The sequence below is a fragment of the Penicillium nucicola genome (assembly GCF_028828085.1).
Source record: "Penicillium nucicola strain IBT 29836 chromosome Unknown utg000011l, whole genome shotgun sequence".
Taxonomy (NCBI): Eukaryota; Fungi; Ascomycota; class Eurotiomycetes; order Eurotiales; family Aspergillaceae; genus Penicillium; species Penicillium nucicola.
The window spans coordinates 260,168-279,365 of NW_026643135.1; the positions used below are offsets into that span (position 1 = coordinate 260,168).

At 51.7% G+C, this 19,198-nt stretch overlaps 5 protein-coding genes across 5 annotated transcripts; all 5 read left to right on the plus strand.

Annotated features, from left to right (window-relative positions):
- Positions 1-468: 468 nt before the first annotated feature.
- On the plus strand, positions 469-7,220 carry N7511_011197 (putative tRNA-splicing endonuclease; the record flags this gene model as incomplete). The annotated part of the gene is made up of 5 exons (XM_057133574.1): positions 469-491; positions 553-6,820; positions 6,879-6,935; positions 7,001-7,087; positions 7,137-7,220. The coding sequence occupies 5 exons, from the start codon at positions 469-471 to the stop codon at positions 7,218-7,220; spliced, it is 6,519 nt and encodes a 2,172-aa protein (XP_056978862.1).
- A 1,974-nt stretch (positions 7,221-9,194) lies between these two features.
- N7511_011198 (uncharacterized protein) lies at positions 9,195-12,228 on the plus strand (the record flags this gene model as incomplete). The annotated part of the gene is made up of 2 exons (XM_057133575.1): positions 9,195-11,370; positions 11,432-12,228. Coding segments are annotated over 2 exons (2,973 nt in total), but the record flags the coding sequence as incomplete, so codon positions are not given.
- Positions 12,229-12,834: 606 nt separating this feature from the next.
- On the plus strand, positions 12,835-13,475 carry N7511_011199 (uncharacterized protein; the record flags this gene model as incomplete). Its single annotated transcript, XM_057133576.1, has 2 exons — positions 12,835-13,140; positions 13,209-13,475. The coding sequence occupies 2 exons, from the start codon at positions 12,835-12,837 to the stop codon at positions 13,473-13,475; spliced, it is 573 nt and encodes a 190-aa protein (XP_056978864.1).
- A 423-nt stretch (positions 13,476-13,898) lies between these two features.
- On the plus strand, positions 13,899-15,535 carry N7511_011200 (putative aminotransferase; the record flags this gene model as incomplete). Its single annotated transcript, XM_057133577.1, has 6 exons — positions 13,899-13,977; positions 14,037-14,070; positions 14,135-14,264; positions 14,358-14,678; positions 14,929-15,436; positions 15,489-15,535. 6 exons carry the CDS (start codon positions 13,899-13,901, stop codon positions 15,533-15,535), a joined length of 1,119 nt encoding a protein of 372 aa, XP_056978865.1.
- Positions 15,536-17,112: 1,577 nt separating this feature from the next.
- Positions 17,113-19,198, plus strand: N7511_011201 (putative G1/S-specific cyclin Pcl5; the record flags this gene model as incomplete). The annotated part of the gene is given in 3 exon segments (XM_057133578.1): positions 17,113-17,539; positions 17,599-18,435; positions 18,453-19,198. The coding sequence occupies 3 exon segments, from the start codon at positions 17,113-17,115 to the stop codon at positions 19,196-19,198; spliced, it is 2,010 nt and encodes a 669-aa protein (XP_056978866.1).

The following is a 19,198-nucleotide window of genomic DNA, read 5'->3' on the forward strand; positions in this document are numbered from 1 at the left end:
TGGGTAAAATGGCGCGCGTCCACGCGTAAAGGGCAGCTTCACCGCCCAGGGCTCCCACCAATAGGACGCGTTTGACCTCGGGATTTTTGTGTCCAGCTTGGAGCTTCATACAAACATCGGCTTGCATGTCTTCATAACCGCAAGTGGTGACCTCTTTTTTGATTTCTCTCTCATTGGTTTCTGTTTCTCAGCCAGCATCATATAGAGATCATCCCTGGACACCCTACAACGCTGTCTGACCTCTTGCCGCTTCAGCACCTTTGTTTCAACACCTTCAGTCCACCAGCTTATTTTTGCGAAGCCTCGTTTGCAGCCCGACATATGATTTCTTGAAGAACACTGAACCAGATAAACGCCGAGTCACCTTTTCTCGACGACAATGCGTTAGCTGCTGCCTTTCTGGGGCCAAGCAACCAAACTCTTGTCATTTAGTTCTTCGCATCTCCAGATTTCGAGATTGCCATAGCCATGGAGTTTGTGGATGCAATCGCGTAGGTGATCCAACTTTTTGAAACAATTCAAATGAGACTAATGAGGGGATGTTTCGATTAGCGAGCTCAAGGCCCTTCCGGAGGGCACCCACCTCCTCTGCCCCCGACAGACTGAAGATGACTACGGACGTTACGATAACCTCGATGGAGTGGACGAGTCAGGACGGTCTATCCGAGAAATCGTTACTGAAAGCACTGCTCAGAAACAGAAGTTTCTTTCATGCATGCGAATCCTCGCATACAACAGTGAAGGCGTGGAAGAACTCCAGAGCTGGGTTCTGAGCAAACTCGATGAGACACTGGAAAAATGTGATCTTTGTATCAAGGAGTACTACACTGGCAAAATCTGGCTCATGGACCAGTTGAAGGAGGAGAATTACCAGGAAGAGGACGTCGAGGCGTTTGCTCGGACAATCGACGAGTGGGACATCAGGAGGATCACACGCAATTTGGCCACAGCGACAACACAGCTCAGAGCGACTCCAGTACAAAATATATCTTTAAATGTCCTGGATCGAGCTGCGTTACTCTCAATATTTGAGACTTTGAGCTGCGACGCCATGCTGTGCAAAGAAAACCTCCTACAAGAGCACTTTGATGAGCCATTTAAGCTGATCCAAAGTAAGCGAAGTCTAAAGGTTTCGGACTACGTGCCTGCGGTCACTCAGTTTCTATTTGATACCAACCCACAACGCAGTTTCTGGGCTATTCAGGCCTGGACAAGATACTCGCGGTCTCCAACCACCCTGGAATTTGACTGGGCGATGCGAGACGGTATTCTCAGGGCGTTGCGAACAGCATCGCAACAACCACCCCAATTTGCGTCCATCCAACGGTTATGGCGAGGCATGCAACTTATCGTCAAAATGTTAGATCAGGGACAAATCACACATCAGCTTCGAGGGTTGGAAATTGACCCTTGTCGCCTGTCTGTGGAACATCTTGCTCTACCTATCATAGGTCTCCGATTTCTTCTTAACACTATTCAGACTTTTCTCGAAAAAGCACCAGCCGACTTCTGGGACGCCATGCAAACCATATCTCCCCAGGCTATCATGGAGCTGGCATTTTTCAACACACAGCTAAATAATTTCCTATTGGAGACCACCGAGGGCGAAGCTTATGAGAGGTCTGCTTTAAAAGACATGCTTTCCTGGGTCACTCCGTTCCTCAACTCTTTAAAAGGCGCCCATCAACCGTCTGCTTGTCGATTTCTGGAGCTGCAGCTGCTTGGTCGACTTCAGGATCCGCAATTTCCCAATCTCACTCGTTACCACTGTTTCCACCTTGGCTTGACCTGTCTTCTTCAGACGCTTCGCCGCTTCACAGATAATGAGGCTTCTCGGGGCTCAGTTGCACGAATCGTGCTCGCAGAGACAATGGGTGTAGTCAGTGATAACATTACCACAATTCTCAATCCTCCCACATTCAATGTCGAGGAAAGCCGCCAACAGGAGCTCGTCACGCTGTGCATGGATGTTGTGCGCAACACATTAGCACTGGAGTGTCAGTCCTTGAAGACTGATTATGAGGTCATTCTGAAGCATAACACACTCTCACACGGAGTATCTACTTACTCAGCCCCTATCTGGGATGCTGTCATTAAAAATCTCCATCGTGACAATTTGCCACTGTCAAGTTCGGCGCTGTTGGGAATTCTACCTCTGGTGGGACTGGAGAAGTTCCCTACTAAAGGAGAAGGAAACCAAGAGAAGACACACTTCAACATGATCTATGGGCATCTCACCCATCTCTCATGCAAGATCATTGAACGTCTGTCTGAATTCCCACACGAACATTTGGAAAAGCTATTCCAAAGCCAGGACACAAGCAGCGCTTTGATCTCGGCTTTGTTTGCTGCTGATCTGGATACCTATCAGGCCGCCGTTGACGTGATCAAGAACGTCAGTGGTCAATCAGCCCGAAGAGATGCTATCTCTCACCTGTTGCAAACGGACTTCACACTTACGGTCTACGGCCTCAGCTGGTCATTCCGCCGAATCTCTAACATGAAGACGTTCGCGCCAGCTCCGCGAATGCTTTACACTGGTACGGATATTGTAGAGATCTTATGTGATAGCCAAACTGGTATGCTGCGCACTCGTAACCTCGCAGATCGAAGAGAGGTTCTGTCGTTGCAGAAGCTCTGGGAGTATTTGTGGCTGGCATTGACCACGATTTTTGACGAAACCGAGGCATGGCATCTACGTGGCAACGACAAGTCTGTCATGCTTGAATTCTGTCGTGACACGATCCAATTTGCCGACTTCCTCTTCGACCAGTATGGCGTATTCCTGGGGGCTGTAGCAAACGCAGATCCTGGGCAAAAGTCTGTGTCTGAGAACTTTTTGAAGTCGCCCACCACGACCATGAGTGCCATGGTCAAATGGCTCAGGTTGAAGGATGAATATCTGGCAACGACTCTCGTAGGGTTGGTTTCGAAGCTTCTACGGAGACTGGGTGCGATGGACGTAACTACTGTGAAGCCTGATGCCTTGAGCTTTATTGAGGGAGTTGCTGTTGACGGAGCTATCAAGACAATTCTCACACAACGTGAAAAGGCTGAATTGGTACGTTCGCTCGAAGCGTACTACAAAAAGCCTGTCGTTACTGCTTCCACGGCTGCTCTCAAGAAACAATCCTCCATCACCTCTTTTGCCAAACCCTCCGATGTCTTGAGCTCCTCTCGCGTTAACAGCGATGACGAGTTCGACGATAATCTCGCCGACCAAACCCTTCTTGAATTGTCCTCCTCTGTGGAAATTAACAAGGCACGACTTGCGGCCCAGGCGAAACGGAACGCTGAAAAGGCGGGCAATACACTCTTGTCTTCGATGTCTTTCAAGGCACGCCGTGATAATGCTCCCAAACCTGTTGTGCCTTCACGTCCTAAAGATGACGCCACCCAAGTTCTATCTTTCCGTGAGAAGCGGGAGCGCGAGAAGGAGGCGAAAAAGAAACGAGATATGGCCGAGCTTGCCAAGCTCAAGAAGAGCATGCCTGCACAAGGCGTTGCTCAACTCACCGCTGAGCAAGGATCGGGCTTGAGAGGTATTGGTATCAAGGGCAAGGACCATACCGCCCCGGCAGATAGTATGATGGTTTCCTCTGGCTCGGAATCGGATTCTGAAAGTGAGGATGAACTAGATACGGAGCTCTTCGGTGCCAAACCAAAAAAACCGGACGCTGTCGCCGCCTATGAACTTAGCAAAAAGCAAGCCATGCAGCAACAGCCAGTCAAAAAGACCAAGCGCCATCGATCTATCAAAGATATGCGAGCGCGCTTGGCGCCTGATTTGGGATCCCTTCACCACTCCATTCTATCCTGGGACTTTTTCGCTACGGGCGACCTTCCTACGACCTCGGACCAAAAGGATTACACCCTTGTCTCGAACTCATTCCGGTCCCCAGGCGACTATCAAGGTACTTTTGAGCCGCTCTTGATCCTTGAGGCCTGGCAAGGATTCCAGCAATCCAAGGAAGAAGGAAACTTCAGGAACTTCCAAGTAAAGGTCATGTCTCGTTTAGCTGTGGACTCCTGGATTGAATTCAGCACTCAGCCACTCGGTCTTCCGCCGAAGGATTTCAGCATCGGAGAAGGTGATCTTGTTTTATTTTCAAACGCATCTGAGCCCACAAAGGATTCTAGTGCGCCTCATGTTCTCGCACGTGTCTGTGGTGTCAATCGAAAGAATGGAAAGCTGGAGGTCACCTATCGAGTCAATCCTGGGAACAACAAGTTCCTCGCCAACTTCGGACCCGGTACTGAAGCTTGGGCGGCCAAGATAACATCTATGACTCCCGTGGAGCGTGAATACGGTGCCCTCATGGCCTTGCAGTATTACGATTTATGCGAAGAGATCGTTCTGGCCAAACCCTCTCCTATTCTTAATTATGCGGACACAAGGCTTCAGCCTATTATGGACAACTACACCATTAATCGTGCTCAGGCCAAAGCTATTAAGTCCGCTGTCGACAACGATGCGTTCACTCTCATCCAGGGTCCCCCAGGTTCCGGAAAGACCAAAACTATCATCGCACTTGTTGGCAGTCTTCTCACCAATGTTCTTGGGAAACAAGCTGTGAGCATCGGTGGACCAGCAGCCAGAAACACGCTCTCCAAAAAGCTTCTGCTTTGTGCGCCTAGTAACGCTGCCGTGGACGAGTTGGTCATGCGATTGAAGGAAGGTGTGAAGACATCCGATGGACGAACCGAGAAGGTCAATGTTCTTCGTCTAGGAAGGAGTGAAGCAATCAACGCTAAGGTCCTGGATGTCACTCTCGATGAGGTGGTCAATGCCCGTCTGAACCAGGATCCGAGTAAAGGAAATGGCGTGGACATGCAGAAGCTGTATGAAGAGCACAAACAAACCGATACCACGTTCAAGGAGCTTCGTTCACGTCTGGATGAAGCCAGAGCAAAGGGATTACCTCCACCAGACGAACTCGAGCGCGAGTTCGAGCTGATGAAGAAGAAGCGATCCCAGCTCAGCACGTCTATTGACAAGGCTCGAGATCAGAACCATACGTTGGCTCGCAATGCTGATATGCATAAACGGCGCATCCAGGAAGAGATTATCAATGGCTCTCATGTCATTTGCACCACTCTAAGTGGATCTGGCCATGAAATCTTCCAAGGCATGAACGTCGAGTTCGAGACAGTCATTATTGATGAAGCCGCTCAGTGTATCGAGCTTAGTGCTCTGATTCCTCTGAAGTACGGTTGTTCGAAATGTGTGCTTGTTGGTGATCCTAAGCAATTGCCTCCCACTGTACTGTCAAAGATGGCGTCCAAGTTCCAGTACGAGCAGAGTTTGTTTGTTCGTATGCAGCAAAACCACCCCAGGGACGTTCACTTGCTTGATATTCAGTATCGTATGCATCCGGAAATCAGTGCTTTCCCCAGTGATACGTTTTATGACGGTAAGTTGCAGGATGGACCGGACATGGCTAAGCTTCGCCGTCGCCCTTGGCATCAGAGTGAACTGCTCAGTCCCTACCGATTCTTTGATGTTCAAGGTATGCAGTCAAGTGTACCAAAGGGCCGCTCTTTAGTCAATTTGGCAGAGTTACAAGTTGCGATGCAACTCTACGAGCGTTTGATAACAGATGTCAAACAATACAACTTTTCCGGCAAGGTTGGCATCATCACTCCTTATAAGGGTCAACTCAGAGAGATGAAGAATCAATTCGTTCATCGATATGGAGAAGAAATTTTGAAAAAGGTCGACTTCAACACCACCGATGCTTTCCAGGGTAGGGAAAGTGAGGTTATCATCTTCTCTTGTGTACGAGCATCCAACAAAGGTATCGGTTTCTTGGCTGATGTCCGACGTATGAACGTCGGTCTTACGCGTGCTAAATCATCGCTCTGGGTTCTGGGTAACTCGCAGGCTTTGATCCAGGGTCAATTCTGGAGTCGCCTCGTCCGCAATGCGCGAGAGCGAAATATCTACACGGAGGGTAACATCATGAAGATGTTGGAGAGGCCACAGTTTACCGGCTACAAAGAGGCCGAAATGATCGATATCGGCGTTGAACCAACTCCCCATGTACCTCCATCCGAGACTACTCGTCCCGATACTCCTGACAAAGCCTCATCCCTGGCCTCCATATCCCGCCCTTCGTCCGCCTCCATCGGTCTTGATTCCCGATCCGTTTCTGTTTCTGTTTCTGGCCGCGGTACACCCCCAGCGTCAAGGCCTGACGGGCCTTCTGGGGGAGCTGCGGGTTTGGATACAACTAAGATGTGTGGGCTGTGTGGAAGCGCAGATCATTTCACCTCGAATTGCAGTAACAACGAGGCAAAAGAGCATGCCAGAGGAACCTGCTATCGATGTAAACAAGGCGGTCACACCAAAGTCTTCTGCACAGCCGAACTTTGCCTTGAATGCGGCCAGATTGGGCACTCGGCCGGTAGCTGCAAGTCCATGACACGTCTCTCGAAGTTCGATCGCGATCGTCTTTCCAGAGATGAGTATAAGCTCCAGCAACAAAAGAAAGAAAGGGGCGATCGCCGACGAGAAAATCAGCTAGGAGGGCACAACCCGAAAGTCCCAGTCGTCCAGGCCACTACTGCGAACCCTCCTACCAACCCTGTTGAGGGTGCAAAGCGAAAGCGCATGGATTCTGTCTCCGATGGACCCAACGCACAACGTCCTCGAACTGGACAATCAAATGCGCCCTCTCATGCTCCCACCGGTCCACGGAATACCGGCCATCCAGGTCTCTCTAGAACAGTTCAAGCTCCCAAGAGTCGACCCACTGGTCATCCAGGTCTCTCTGCGCCTATTAATGCACCAAAGGGACCCAAAGGAGGTCCACCGGGGGTAAGTAACCCTTATTCTCTTGGTCTGAACCATCATTAACCAAATAACCAAACGCTAGACTGCTTCTTTGGTTCCCAATGCTCCCAAGGGACCGCGAGCCGATGGACCGCCGCCCGTAAGTTTGGCCGTGCGCTCGATTCATCGACCAGAATCCTGTTATAGATGCTGACCACCCTTCAGGGCCTCATCAAGCCGTCTCGCGATGGCCCGGCCTACCCGACTGCGAATCCCCCACCCCGAGCCCCGCCAACAGGACCCAGGGCAGAGGTAAGACATTTATCTGACTTTTCGATGCATCATACTAAATTGCCGGTAGGGCTCCAATCCAGGTCCAAGGCCTCGTCCCCCCATGCGGAAAAAGAAGGAAACGGACCCATTCATTCGCCCCAAACGCAAGTGAGCGTATATCCCGATCTCCACCCTCACAACCCAATTTTGAGATCTCTTTTCTCCGATTGCAATCTTTTCTCAGTCACCAAGAACGCACATCACAGGAGAGTCCTCGGGGCTCTCTTTCCCGAGGACTCTCTTTTTCACATAGACTCGAGAGGAATCCGAGTTGCACCTTCGAGCATTTCACGGCGTCGGCGAAGTCTTTTCTTTCTACTCCATACGCTGCATTCCCATTTTACTAGCTATGGCACAGCCACAGACGCCATGACTAGATGTAAGTTTTGAATAGCCAATGTCAATATGAGTCTGGGCCAGGTTGTCGGGTCATGTTTCCCGTAGGATCTAGACGTTGAACAGTGGAGCCGGTGGAGATGACATGTTAGATGTTATACATGAGGTTGTCGGATTGATTCCGGACCATGCAATACTGTAAGAGTTGGGTTACAAACCTGATTGCTAAAGTATATATGCCAGCACTGAGGCAGCCATTCGCTTGAAGTTGCCATGTGGACATGCTGCGTTTGCGTGGCTGTTTGAGACAAAGGGAGTCTAGTCGACGTGTGCACTTCGCCTGGGGCTCTAAGTTTGCACAGTCAAGAGGACATCGTAGATATACTGTACGGAGTAGTAGCTCTCTGATGAACCTGGACATGTATAGAAGTTCCCTCAAACTCTAGATAATGCAGCTGTGCAGAAAAGCGTTTGGATCGGAGAATATCCAAAATAGCACAGCTACAGCAGGGGGGGAAAGAGATGATAGACCACAAATATTGAGTGGATCTTAGCAAACTCTACTATGGAACATTGGTTCGTCCAAATTGAAGCTAAATAGGGTATCTAGGGGGAGCCCTTAATGGTCAACAGTCCTATATTGCCGATAACCTATGGACCAGTGCAAATCAGCCTATGAGGCATATTGCCAGGAGAGAAACATTTTATTTCTTTTGACAGGGCTAACTTAATGTACAGTAGTGACTCGATCTCTGAATCCTGAACACTATAGAATACAAAGTAGAATTTGATCGATAGTTCGGGGCGAGGGATCTGTGCGTGTGAGCTATCACACACACTCTCTCTTTCTCTCTCTCTCTTCCCCTCCACCTCACCACTTCACTCCTGCACAGTACTTCTGTGCCATACATGATCGACTGCCTGGAAGATCCCTGAGTCCGATCGGAACTCAAACTGTGAACTCGGATGAACTCTGCTTCCTAACTTGGATACCTCACATCACTGACGTTTCCCCCCCCCCCCCTCCTGTCACTATTCGACCCCCCTTACCTCCCTTTATTGCTTATTGTCTAACTTGAAGGGCAAAAAAACGAAAACACCCAAAAAAAGGGGGGGGAGAGAGAGAAAAAAAAAGCAATGGTGCAATTGTGCAATGGTCCAACATGAAGTCCGTTTAGTTCTTGACTGGTCTACTCTGTCCTAGCAGGCATTGTCCTTCTGGCAGTGGGCACAATGGCAAACACGCATGCAGCGCTGTGTCATATATGTCCTCCCGAACTACCCAGGCGTGTTTGATCAGGATTGGGGGTCCCACACCTTGCATGGGCGAATCCCTGTGGAGGAAAGCCTGATGATATGCAGAACCTCTTTGTCGGGTCCCATTTTAACCTCAACTATGGTGCCTGTCCAGCTTCCGAGGGTGGGACTCATTGCGTCTGGATCGTCCAGGTCTCCCGCCGGTCAAGCAAGGATGCGACAGCTCACCTGGGGATCTTTCTATTAAACTCTTCTCCCTGCCGGTTGCCTCGTCTCAGGTTCGATTTCCGTTCGCTTGTTTCTGTACTCCCATTGCTCATCAGACGCCACCCTCGATCTACTCTATAGTGGCGCACCCTGTATATACTCGTGTCATCTTGAGATAGATCATATTCGCCAGTGTTATATAGCCTCAGTCCCCCTATTCATTGATCCATAGGTGAGCATGTCTCGCGGTCGAGGCATCGCCCTGGTTCTGACCTTGCAAGAATAGCATCATTGTCGCCGTGAAGCCCTTTGGGACCCTGATGTCGACGCCCCGCGAGCAATCGCCTTGAAAAGCCAGCCGGATTGGATGCCCCGTCTCTCTATGCATTGGGAATCCTCGCATGACTGTGCCGTCGCACCAAGCCCCATTGTCCGGACTTATCGACCCGATCCTCTGCCATCGAAACGCAGGATTTCCCACATGACATCGCCAACTCCTGGGCCAGTGCCCTCCAGACCCCGAGGGGAAAGTGGTCCACGGCCTCAAGCACGCTCGGCGGGCACAGCTGAGCGACCTGGCCGCAATGAGAGCTTGGTAGACCTCGTTCGATTCTTCCAAACACAGAACATGCCCGCACAGCCTTCGACTCCATCTCTGCCCCAAGCATCATCTCCAAGATCCCCTGCAAGTCCATCAGATACGACAACTGCGCTGCCGGTTGCAGTCGAAACTAAGGAATACAAGCCGGATCCGAAGCCAGAACTGAAGCCATTCCATCGTCGCCTGCTGCAATTTGCTCAGCGACAAAAGAAAGAGTCGTCGCCTCGATCCAAACAAGAGGAACAACAACGTCAGATGGATGCGCTAATGAGGGAAGGATACCTCATCCCAGCCCCCCTAACAAAAGATCTCAAGGGACCAAAGGAGCCTCGAACTTCCAAGGACAGTACTCTATCCCGTACTCTTTCCAAGTCTAAGAAAGACGTTGAAAATATTGGCCAGCCATGGCTACAGGCCAAAGCGGATGGAGCCAAGCGACCGACCGAAACACGGCGTCGCCTGGCCTCTCTAGATCTGGACGATTTTGGCTCAATGGTCGACGTCGCGGTCTCACTTTCGTCTGACTTTGACGATGCAGTACCACCACCTTATCAACCATCTGATAATATTTCTTCTCAGGCCTCCGTGCCAACCTCGAGCTCTGGGGACCCTGTTTCCCAGAACACTGTGGGATCGACTTCGACGCTGGCTTATGCGAGCCACAGTCGAAATAACCCATCAATTGATGAACAGGTCAACCGGCCATCCAGCTCTGCAGGGTCCAGCGCTCGGACGCATTCGCAAAATATAGAATCTCTTTCGCGAGTCACGAGTAATGCACCAAGCAATGCACCAAGCAATGCAGCCCCGAGTATAGCGGTAGCAGAATCTCCTCGACCCTCCATGGACAGCCAGAAGCGCTATCCTGCAGGAAAGCAGTCTGAGTCGGACCAATCTCGCCGTACGCCGACCCCAACTCTGAAGCTCTTCCCTGATGTTGCACCGCCTCGAAAGTCCAGCGTCACAGCGCGAAGAACCTCAGCTGTGCCACGTTATCAAACCCTTACCAATACCGTGTCAAGCTCTTCGCTCGGCTCGCAAATCGAATCTTCTGGCGTTACCGAGTCCGGCGATGAGCGCCGAAAGTCCTCAGATGGTATCAAAGAGACTCCCGTCAAGCAGGCAGAGCCGAAGTGCACAGGTGCTCTTACGTCGGCACCTCAACCGACCTCCGAGACAAAGACCTCTGTCGAGAGAGCTCAAGCGCCCGCGGAGTCAGCCTTAGAAGATCAGAGTAAAATTCGTCCAACGTCATTATCCATGGGCACGCTGAAGGCGTTTCCTCTCCCGGCACCAACCAGACCACTACCCTCATTGCCCGAGGCTGAGCGTGCCTCCGGTATTCCTCGGACAAACGCTCGCTTGAGTATTCGTCCGGCTCGCTCGGAGCCCATGTCTTTGGCCCAATCTTCCTCGGGAGCTGTGCCTGAAAATAAAAAGACTGGATCTGCTCTCGAATCACGACCTGCAAACTGTTTGGGTAATGTCGACGTTGGAGGTTCGATCGCGGACGACGAGGAGAGTATCTGTACACCGTCAAGGTCAGATAACTCCAAGTCAACATCTCCTACTCAGTGCACTTCTCGAAGACGGGCTGCTAGTATTCGTATCCCTCGCATGGAAGAATTGCCTGAAAGCCCTTCAAGTGCAGGTACTAAGGGTCAGCCATTGGCCGACTCCCCCCTGTTGGGACAATCAACGCCCATCAAAACCCAGGGCAAACGTATCATCTTGGATGGATTGCAGATCAACTCTCAAGTTGGTCGCAAGAATCTTCCATTCGGCCTGCCATCGCCTCCCCCTACTGCTTCTCTTCCATCAGCCCCTCCTCCTTCCCACCCACCTCCCCCGCCTCCTGGTCGTGCAGCTGGCCAACGCAACTACACCGCCCCTAATGCAGCTCAGCTTCAATCTATGAGAAGTATGGAGGCACCCCCTCCCCCCTAGCTCTTACCGCAACTCGATGATATCCCGAAGTGACAGCTCCAGGAGCAGTCTTCGCCATGAGAGCTATCCCGACTCATACCAAGAAAGTCGTCCTGACAGTCGTCCTGAGTCCCCATTGCCGTCGTCAGATGACGAGGTCTTTGGTCCCAGCGCTGGTGTCAAAGTATCTCGCCGTAAAGCTGAGAAACAGAAAAGCACCCAGCCAGCCCACCGAGGAAGAACGATGGATACACACCAAACCTCCATCCACAGTCATCCTCGGTATCCCCACTCCGCTCACTCTATGATACCTCAAAGTCGCAGCCATCCGAACCTGGAGAATACTTCTTCTCCCCGGTCACAGTACTCTGTGTCTACGCATCGGTCTAGAGAGTCCCAGAGTAGCCACCGCCCCCAGACAGCTCAGACGGACCACTATCTTGAAGACCGAGTTGCCAATCTGGAACGTCAGAACCAGATTCTTCAAGCAGCACTTATGGCCGCACTCAATGCTGGAAACAAGAATCCTCTGGAGGGGCTGCTTGATCCAACCATGTTGCCACCATTCCCTTCTGGTCCCTTTGCAAATCATTACCTCCGCCATGCCTCCCGCCCTGAGAGTTGGGTCAGCTCCTCTCGAAGCAGCGAGCACAGTGGCTTTGAAACCTCTAGCTCTTACCGAGATGGCCGTCCAAATGCTAAGCATCTGGACAACATGAGTGAAACCATTGAGTCTGGCTGGATGTCCGACAAGTCTAGTCGCAGTGGTGCTCACGTTTCACGCAATCGATAAATTACGATCTTTCTATTTCCTTGATTGTTTTTCTGGGACGATATTACCCTTCTCTTCGGTTACGATCATTTTATTACTTTCTACCTGTGCCAGTGCTTTCGTTTTGGCTATATTTTCGATGATACCATTTTGTCTTTCTTTGGATTTGTATATCAGCGAGTTTCCGGTGAATATGAATCAATTTATATCTTGATGCAAGTCAGTACATATCAAATCAATCTTTCTTGTTTGCCACATAGATAGCATCAACAGCAGCCTTGGCCAAAAGGGCAGAAAGAATGTATGACTTAGTAAACTCACTTTAGACGAGTCAAACAGGCGATATGCCACATTGGCATAGCACTGTATACCAACTCGCTATGAGAGAGCCTGCATGAAGCTCCAGATGTCAGAACCCCTGCTTAGTCATTTGTTTAGACAGCCTGGGGGAAACCTCTTGTGTGCTCCAGGGAATTAGGAACGAAACAACATTGAATCCCTTTATTTCAAGGCCACATCACCTGGAGAAAAAAGAAACCACCGAGCCATGAGCTGTTCGCCTGTCTAATCCTTCTCCAACCTCGATCCTCCATTCCAAAGCTCTCACCTTTCCCCGACCCTATAACCATGGCGAACACCACAGTAAGTCCCAGCTCCGCTCGAAGAAATTCTAGCTCACACTCTCAGCAGCGTACCCAGCAGGTCCCTCAACATGTGACTGCATTGCTCTCCCATCTCACCTCTCGCCCGGGCGTACAATCGACCCTGATCCTTTCCCGCAAAGACGGCTCCATCATCCAAAGCACAGGACAGCTAGCAGCGCCAACCTCTCTCGAGAATAGTTCCTCGCGCCCTCCGATTTCTTCTCCCTCTGAACCCAACCCTCTCTCCGCTCAATCTACCGACTCCTCCCCTGCCTCGCCTGCTCTCGCCGTCCCTTCACCGTACCAACCCTCTCAGACCGAGGCATTAGCAGCTCATATCTTTACTTTTGTTTCCAGTGCTTCGGCACTGGGGTTTCCCTCGCGCGACCTGCTTTCGGCGAGTCACCGGCAACAGGGGAGGCCACCCAGGAGTATGGGGTGGGCAAGGGCCCGCGGGAGGAGGATCGGGACGGTGATGCGGGTCGCGAAGAGGATGACGAGGTGAAGCTGCTCCGGATGCGCACGCGAAAACATGAGATTGTCGTCGTACCGGACCGGAAGTATCTGCTGTGTGTTGTACACGACGCTGCTCCTGGGCCTGCGACGAGTACGCGCTCTCGGTAATGGTTGTGGGGTTCGGTTTACTTTCTTTCTGTCTTTCTGCCTTTCTTGTGTCTTTACGGGGGGTTGGTTTGGATTTCATACATATACCCGATGGAAGCAGAATCATCGCATTTGATATTTGTCTTACTATGCTCAGTTGATTTGTAGGGGTTTCTATATAACAGGCTTTTGGGCATCACCCATGCAAGACCAGCATTTAGAGATTATATCCATTACTATAGAGTTGATCGTATGTCTGCCACGCCCAAGTCTCGTTCAGAGCCAGCGAACGTATAGTCACTTCAGCAATCGGAGATCAATCCGCTATCAAACTCCTCAACTTACCCCTCAGCAGAGTGCAGCAACACTGGCCCCAGTTGGATTCCACTTTTGTCTCTTGTCATCATTTTTCTCTATACTTCACTTGACTTGCGGTATTCCAACATGGACGCTCTCGATGTGACAGCAGCTCGTGCTTGCTTCCCTGCTCTACAGCAGGATCAGGTGTTCATGGATAATGCAGGTCAGTTGGCGGGCATGAACTTCCAAGATACGAGATGGAACGCTAAGATCGAGACACAGGGGGCAGTCAAGTTCTGGGGAGTGTGGCGGACTCGTAAGTCGACTCTGGACTAATGCAGTCTCCTCTTTACGGAGGACTAACTCAGCCATACGGAAAGCATCCATGCATACCTTTTGAACACGAATGTCCAGCTTGGTGCGACCTATGGAGTGTCCAAGGCTTCAACCGCTGCATATTCAGATGCATATCAAGTTGCGGCAGAGTTCATTAATGCTGCCACTGAAGAGGTATATATCTCCACCTCCAGCGACCACTATAGAACGGCCGAGTGCCGACCAGAAGAGAAAGGAAAACAAGTGGCTTAAATCCAATCTACACAGATTAGTATTGGTGTTTCAACCACTCAGCTCCTGCACAACATCTCGACAGCCCTGAAATTCCAGCCTGGCGACGAGCTCATTCTGTCCAAACTCAACCATGAGGCTAACACCGCCCCGTGGGTCCAAGTTGCAGAGCGATTGGGCTTGAGAGTGAAGTGGTGGGCTGCTTCTGATCCTCAGAATCCCGTCTGTGATCCTGCTGAATTGAAGCCTTTGCTCTCCAATAAGACTCGGCTGGTGTCATGCCCACACGCATCCAATATTACCGGGACCATTAGCCCGGTCCGAGAGATTGCAGATGCAGTCCATGCATATCCTCGGGTGAGTCTTGCCATCCACCTTTACTGCTGAGTGGTATACTTGTCTACTGTACATGGGCTCATCAAAACAGGCCCTGCTGTGTGTGGATGGAGTGGCTTTGGCACCCCATCGCCAGGTTGATGTGAAAGCTTTGGGTGTGGACTTTTATGCAAGTGCCCAATCATCCCCCCCCCCCCTCCTCCCCCATCATTCATGATTTACTTCAGTTACAGTAGGTGATTTTTTTTGGTTTGACTGATGATCCTTTTAGGCCTTCTCTTGGTACAAAGTGTATGGGCCTCATCTGGCCCAACTCTATGCCTCGTCCCATATCCATGACCAGATCCAGTCGCTGGGCCATTTCTTCAAGGCCCACAACACCTTGGATCTGAAGCTGAACCTGGCATCTGCCAATTATGAGCTGACCCAGAGCATTCCCCGCGTTGTGGAGTACTTTGGCTCCCCCCCTCGCACACGCTGGGCCAAGATGGCGGAGCACGAAGAGCGGCTGCAGCAGATCCTCCTGGAGTTCTTGGCTGCCCATCCCTCCATTACTATTATTGGAGAGCCCTCTGCCGACCAGGCGCTCCGTGTCCCGGTGATCAGCTTTGTGGTCCAGGGCATGGGCAGCCAACAGCTGGTGGACGCCGTTGAGCGCCGATCGGCGTTTGGATTCCGCAGTGGTCATATGTACAGCCACCGGTTGCTGGCCGAGGTGTGTGGGCTGCCCGATGTGGAGGATGGGGTGGTGCGGGTCAGCTTGCTGCATTATAACACCGGTGAGTGGTCAGTTTCATCTTTTTTTGTTTCGGCTCTGCTGACCGGGATTAGAGGCCGAAGTGCAGGGGCTGGTCGCACTGCTGCGAGAGGTAGTGTGAGTAGAGTCGGTAGAGTCGGTAGAGTAGGCAGCGTAGGCAAAGTAGTAGGCAGCGCAGGCCGTGCAGGTAGTGCAGGCCGTGTAGGCAGTGTCTGTACCTGTCTATCCTACCCTACAATACTATATGCTGCCCATCCAACGTGTTTGCAACTCGGTGAATAATCCGCATAGCCCACAGTACTGTAGATCAGGCATCACCCATGGATAGTCCATGTGTTTCACGGATGAACCATTCTCCAACATTACCAGTACACAGAGTAGTTTTCTTTCATTTCAGCCTAATCCTGTGAGGTCATCTGAGTCCTGTCCCCCTGTCTCCCAGCCAATAAGGCTTGAAGCCACCGAAAGTGGAGCAAAAGACGTGGCAAGCGCCTTTATGACTCAGACAGTTTCTTCTGCGCATTGTTGGAGGTACAGTAACAGTGTCGGTTGTAGGGTGTAGAGTGTGTAAGTGTGTAGAGACATTTTGGTTGGGTTCTCAGCCAGGGTCTTAGGGTATAGACCTGATTCATTCACATTCAGTCTGTGTCTACTCCAGGGCTGCATATTCCTGTAGTTTGAATCTTATAATGTTAGTGTTAGTCTACAGTCTACAGTCTACAGTACCGTACTGTCTGTCCATGTTATCTCTGACTATTCTCATTTCTCATTCCCCCGTAGAGTCATGTCTCCTATCTCGGCGCCATTCTCGCCGCATCCGGTTTTTCCCTGAAGAGAAGAGAACAGTAGGAATTATGATCTTGTTACAATAACTGTAGTTCCCTTGGGTATAGTTCCATTAGGTAGAGGTCCAGCAGTGCCCATCTCCCCCTCCCTATTAGCTCCGACTGGTTCCCCCCAGTTCCCGCCACCCTTTTCTCTCTCGCCACATCGTCTCTCCCTTTTTTGCCTCTTCTTAGTCACGGCAGATTCTGAAAGAGTCATAAGGTAAGAGTGAAAACTGGAGAAATTATGAATAGTGTCATCCGGGTCTGGTTCTGACTCTTTCTTTCTTCCCTCTCTAGGTCGCCTCCCTCTCTGTCTCTCTCTCTTCTCTCCGCTCCCTCCACTCCCTCTGCCTAATCCCCCCCCCCCAACGCCTGCCTGTAACAAGTAGCCACTAGCTGGTTCTGCCTGTTCATGCTCCGTTGAGTCTCTGTTCTTGTTTCTATTACCTTTCTCTTCAAAATGTACCCTATTGCCTCTTCCGACCCGATCGCCGTTGCTGTCATCCTCGCCTCTGACTTCTGAATCATCACGAAAAAGAGTCACTCGCCAAGGTTGATTACACACTTGGTGATCGGTTTGTGAATATCTTCTTGTCTTGCTTTGATCTTGAATCTGTTTTTTATCTTTCATCTTGCTCTCGTGCTCTCTTGATCTCTTGATCTCTTGCTCTCTTGCTCTCTTCGATCTGCTTGCCCGCCACTCCCGGTGGTTCCGACTAGCGTTCAGCATCCAAACCTGGCGCTTCTCGACTAAAGGTCTGCCGTCGCCTCTCTCGAAGACGGCTCTGTTGTCTCGGTCCTCGTTCCCGGTTTCCTGCTTCACGGTTTCTTCACACGGTACAAATCGGATCATTCGCGCCCTATTCGAACCATGAACTCGGATATGTCAAGGATGGACGTCTTGAGTTTGACTGCAAACTCAGGCTCTCAATCAACCGCGTCTCACCACGCTCACCCCTACGCCCTCTCCTCCGCCTCGTCGTCCTCTTCCTCCGTCTTCTCCCTCGACTGTAACTCCTCCATCGCCTCCATCTCCTCCGCCTCCTCCGCCTCCTCCGCGTCGACCGCCCCCTCCAACCCCGATGTGTGGCACAATGAGGGAAACAGTCAAAGAAGCACCAGAACTAGCTCCCGGTCTTGTAAAGGATCTGCCCCTAAAGATGGTGTAGTGCCGTCCGAGTTGCGCACGCATCCTCGACGCACTAACAGTTATGCCTCTAGCGCTCCTAGTGCGCGGCCTCCGCCTTGTCTGCTTCGGCAGTCGGAGCGGAAAGTCAACTTTGTCGATAATCTCGTCGGTAAGTCGTGAACACCCCCCATCGTGGGTTCGAACACGCGCAGCTAAACCACCCACAAGATACCGCGTCACAGATCGTGGAGATCATTTGGCCTCTGTCCGCCGCAGCATCCCGCAGTGATGCCGCGACGGGAACCAAAGGCGTTCTCCCCCTTCGCATCTTCATCCAGGAAACACTCCGTCGCTCACGGACTAGCTATAGTACCCTGCAAGTGGCTTTGTATTATTTGATTAAAATTAAGCCCCATGTGCCCACGCATGACTTTACCAAGGAACAGCCTCGGGATCAGTCACTGTTGCGGGCCATGCAGTGTGGGCGTCGCATGTTCCTGGCAGCGCTGATTCTCGCTTCCAAGTATCTGCAGGACCGCAACTATTCCGCTCGTGCCTGGAGCAAGATTTCCGGTCTTAACACACTGGAAATCAATCAGAATGAACTGATGTTCCTCAAGGCCGTCGGATGGCGCCTGCACATCGACGAAGCGACGTTCCAGCGCTGGACCGATCTGGTCTTGAAGTTGACGCCGGGTGCCGGTGGTGCTCCGGTGGCGGAAGGTCAGTGTTGGCAGACAGTCCTTCCCAGACTTACTCCTGAACTGGACTCGGTAGAGTCAGAGCCGATGACCCCGGCGCCTGCGATGGAGAGGGACCTCGCCTTGTCCGAGTCTCCCTCGCCTCGCAGTGTGCCGAACGAGTCTCTCTCGCGCGAGCGGACCTTCTGTCCTCGGGGTCTTCCCCGACCACTGGAGCCGACCCCGCGTATGGAGCTTCCGAGTCTGGCTCTGCCTGCGATGCCACGTCCTTCCATGCTTCCTACTCCTCAGATGACCCCTCAATCCCAGGTGGCCGGCACTCCCGCTGCGAGTGCGGCTGCTTACACCTGTCGCTCAGCTCTCAGTTCGGCTATGTACCAGGTGCAGAATGCGTGCATGGCGCGATCGACTCTCGATCAGCGCCCCCTCTGTCATACTGCCCTCGGTCTCAGTCGTTTGATGGCTACCCGGCTACTGTTCGTCGGTCATCTTTGGCTCGCTCGACCTCTTCGGCTTCGTCTCCCGAATCTATGGTGTCGGATGTCTCCACCCTGTCGTCTCGCTCCTCGCGGTCGTCGTCGGTTTCATCAAATGCCTCGGGATCCGGTGGTACTGCATCCGCTCGTTTGGCCGTCAAGGCCACCTTGCGGTGCACAATGCAAGAGTCTCGGAAGGTCATGGCTATCGCTTCCCCCATTGAAGAGACTTCTCGAGTTGGCGTCTACAGCTCTCCTGAGTACCCTAGCTCTATGGGTGTCTCCGTCCCAGATCTGTCAGCATTCACCCTGGATTCCAGTTTGAATGAAGCCGCTCAGAGTCTCTGTGAACTTTCCGGTGCTACGCCCGAACGGCGCCAGTGCCGGAAACGTGGACGCACTGGTTCTGAGGATCTTCTGCTTCAGAACCATGTGCGCCACCTGATGAATCTCGGTGCCTCCGGTAAACACACCGTGCTGCCCGATGGTCAAACACCGCACTCGTTTATGATGCCACATGAGAATAATTCCATCTCCCAGCGAACTGGTCCCGTCTCAGGACCTGTCGGCATGAAACGTGCCTGCTGCGGCAGTGAAGCACGCAAGGTCGCTATGAACCCGACTCTACGCGTTGCTGAGTTCTTGAATTAA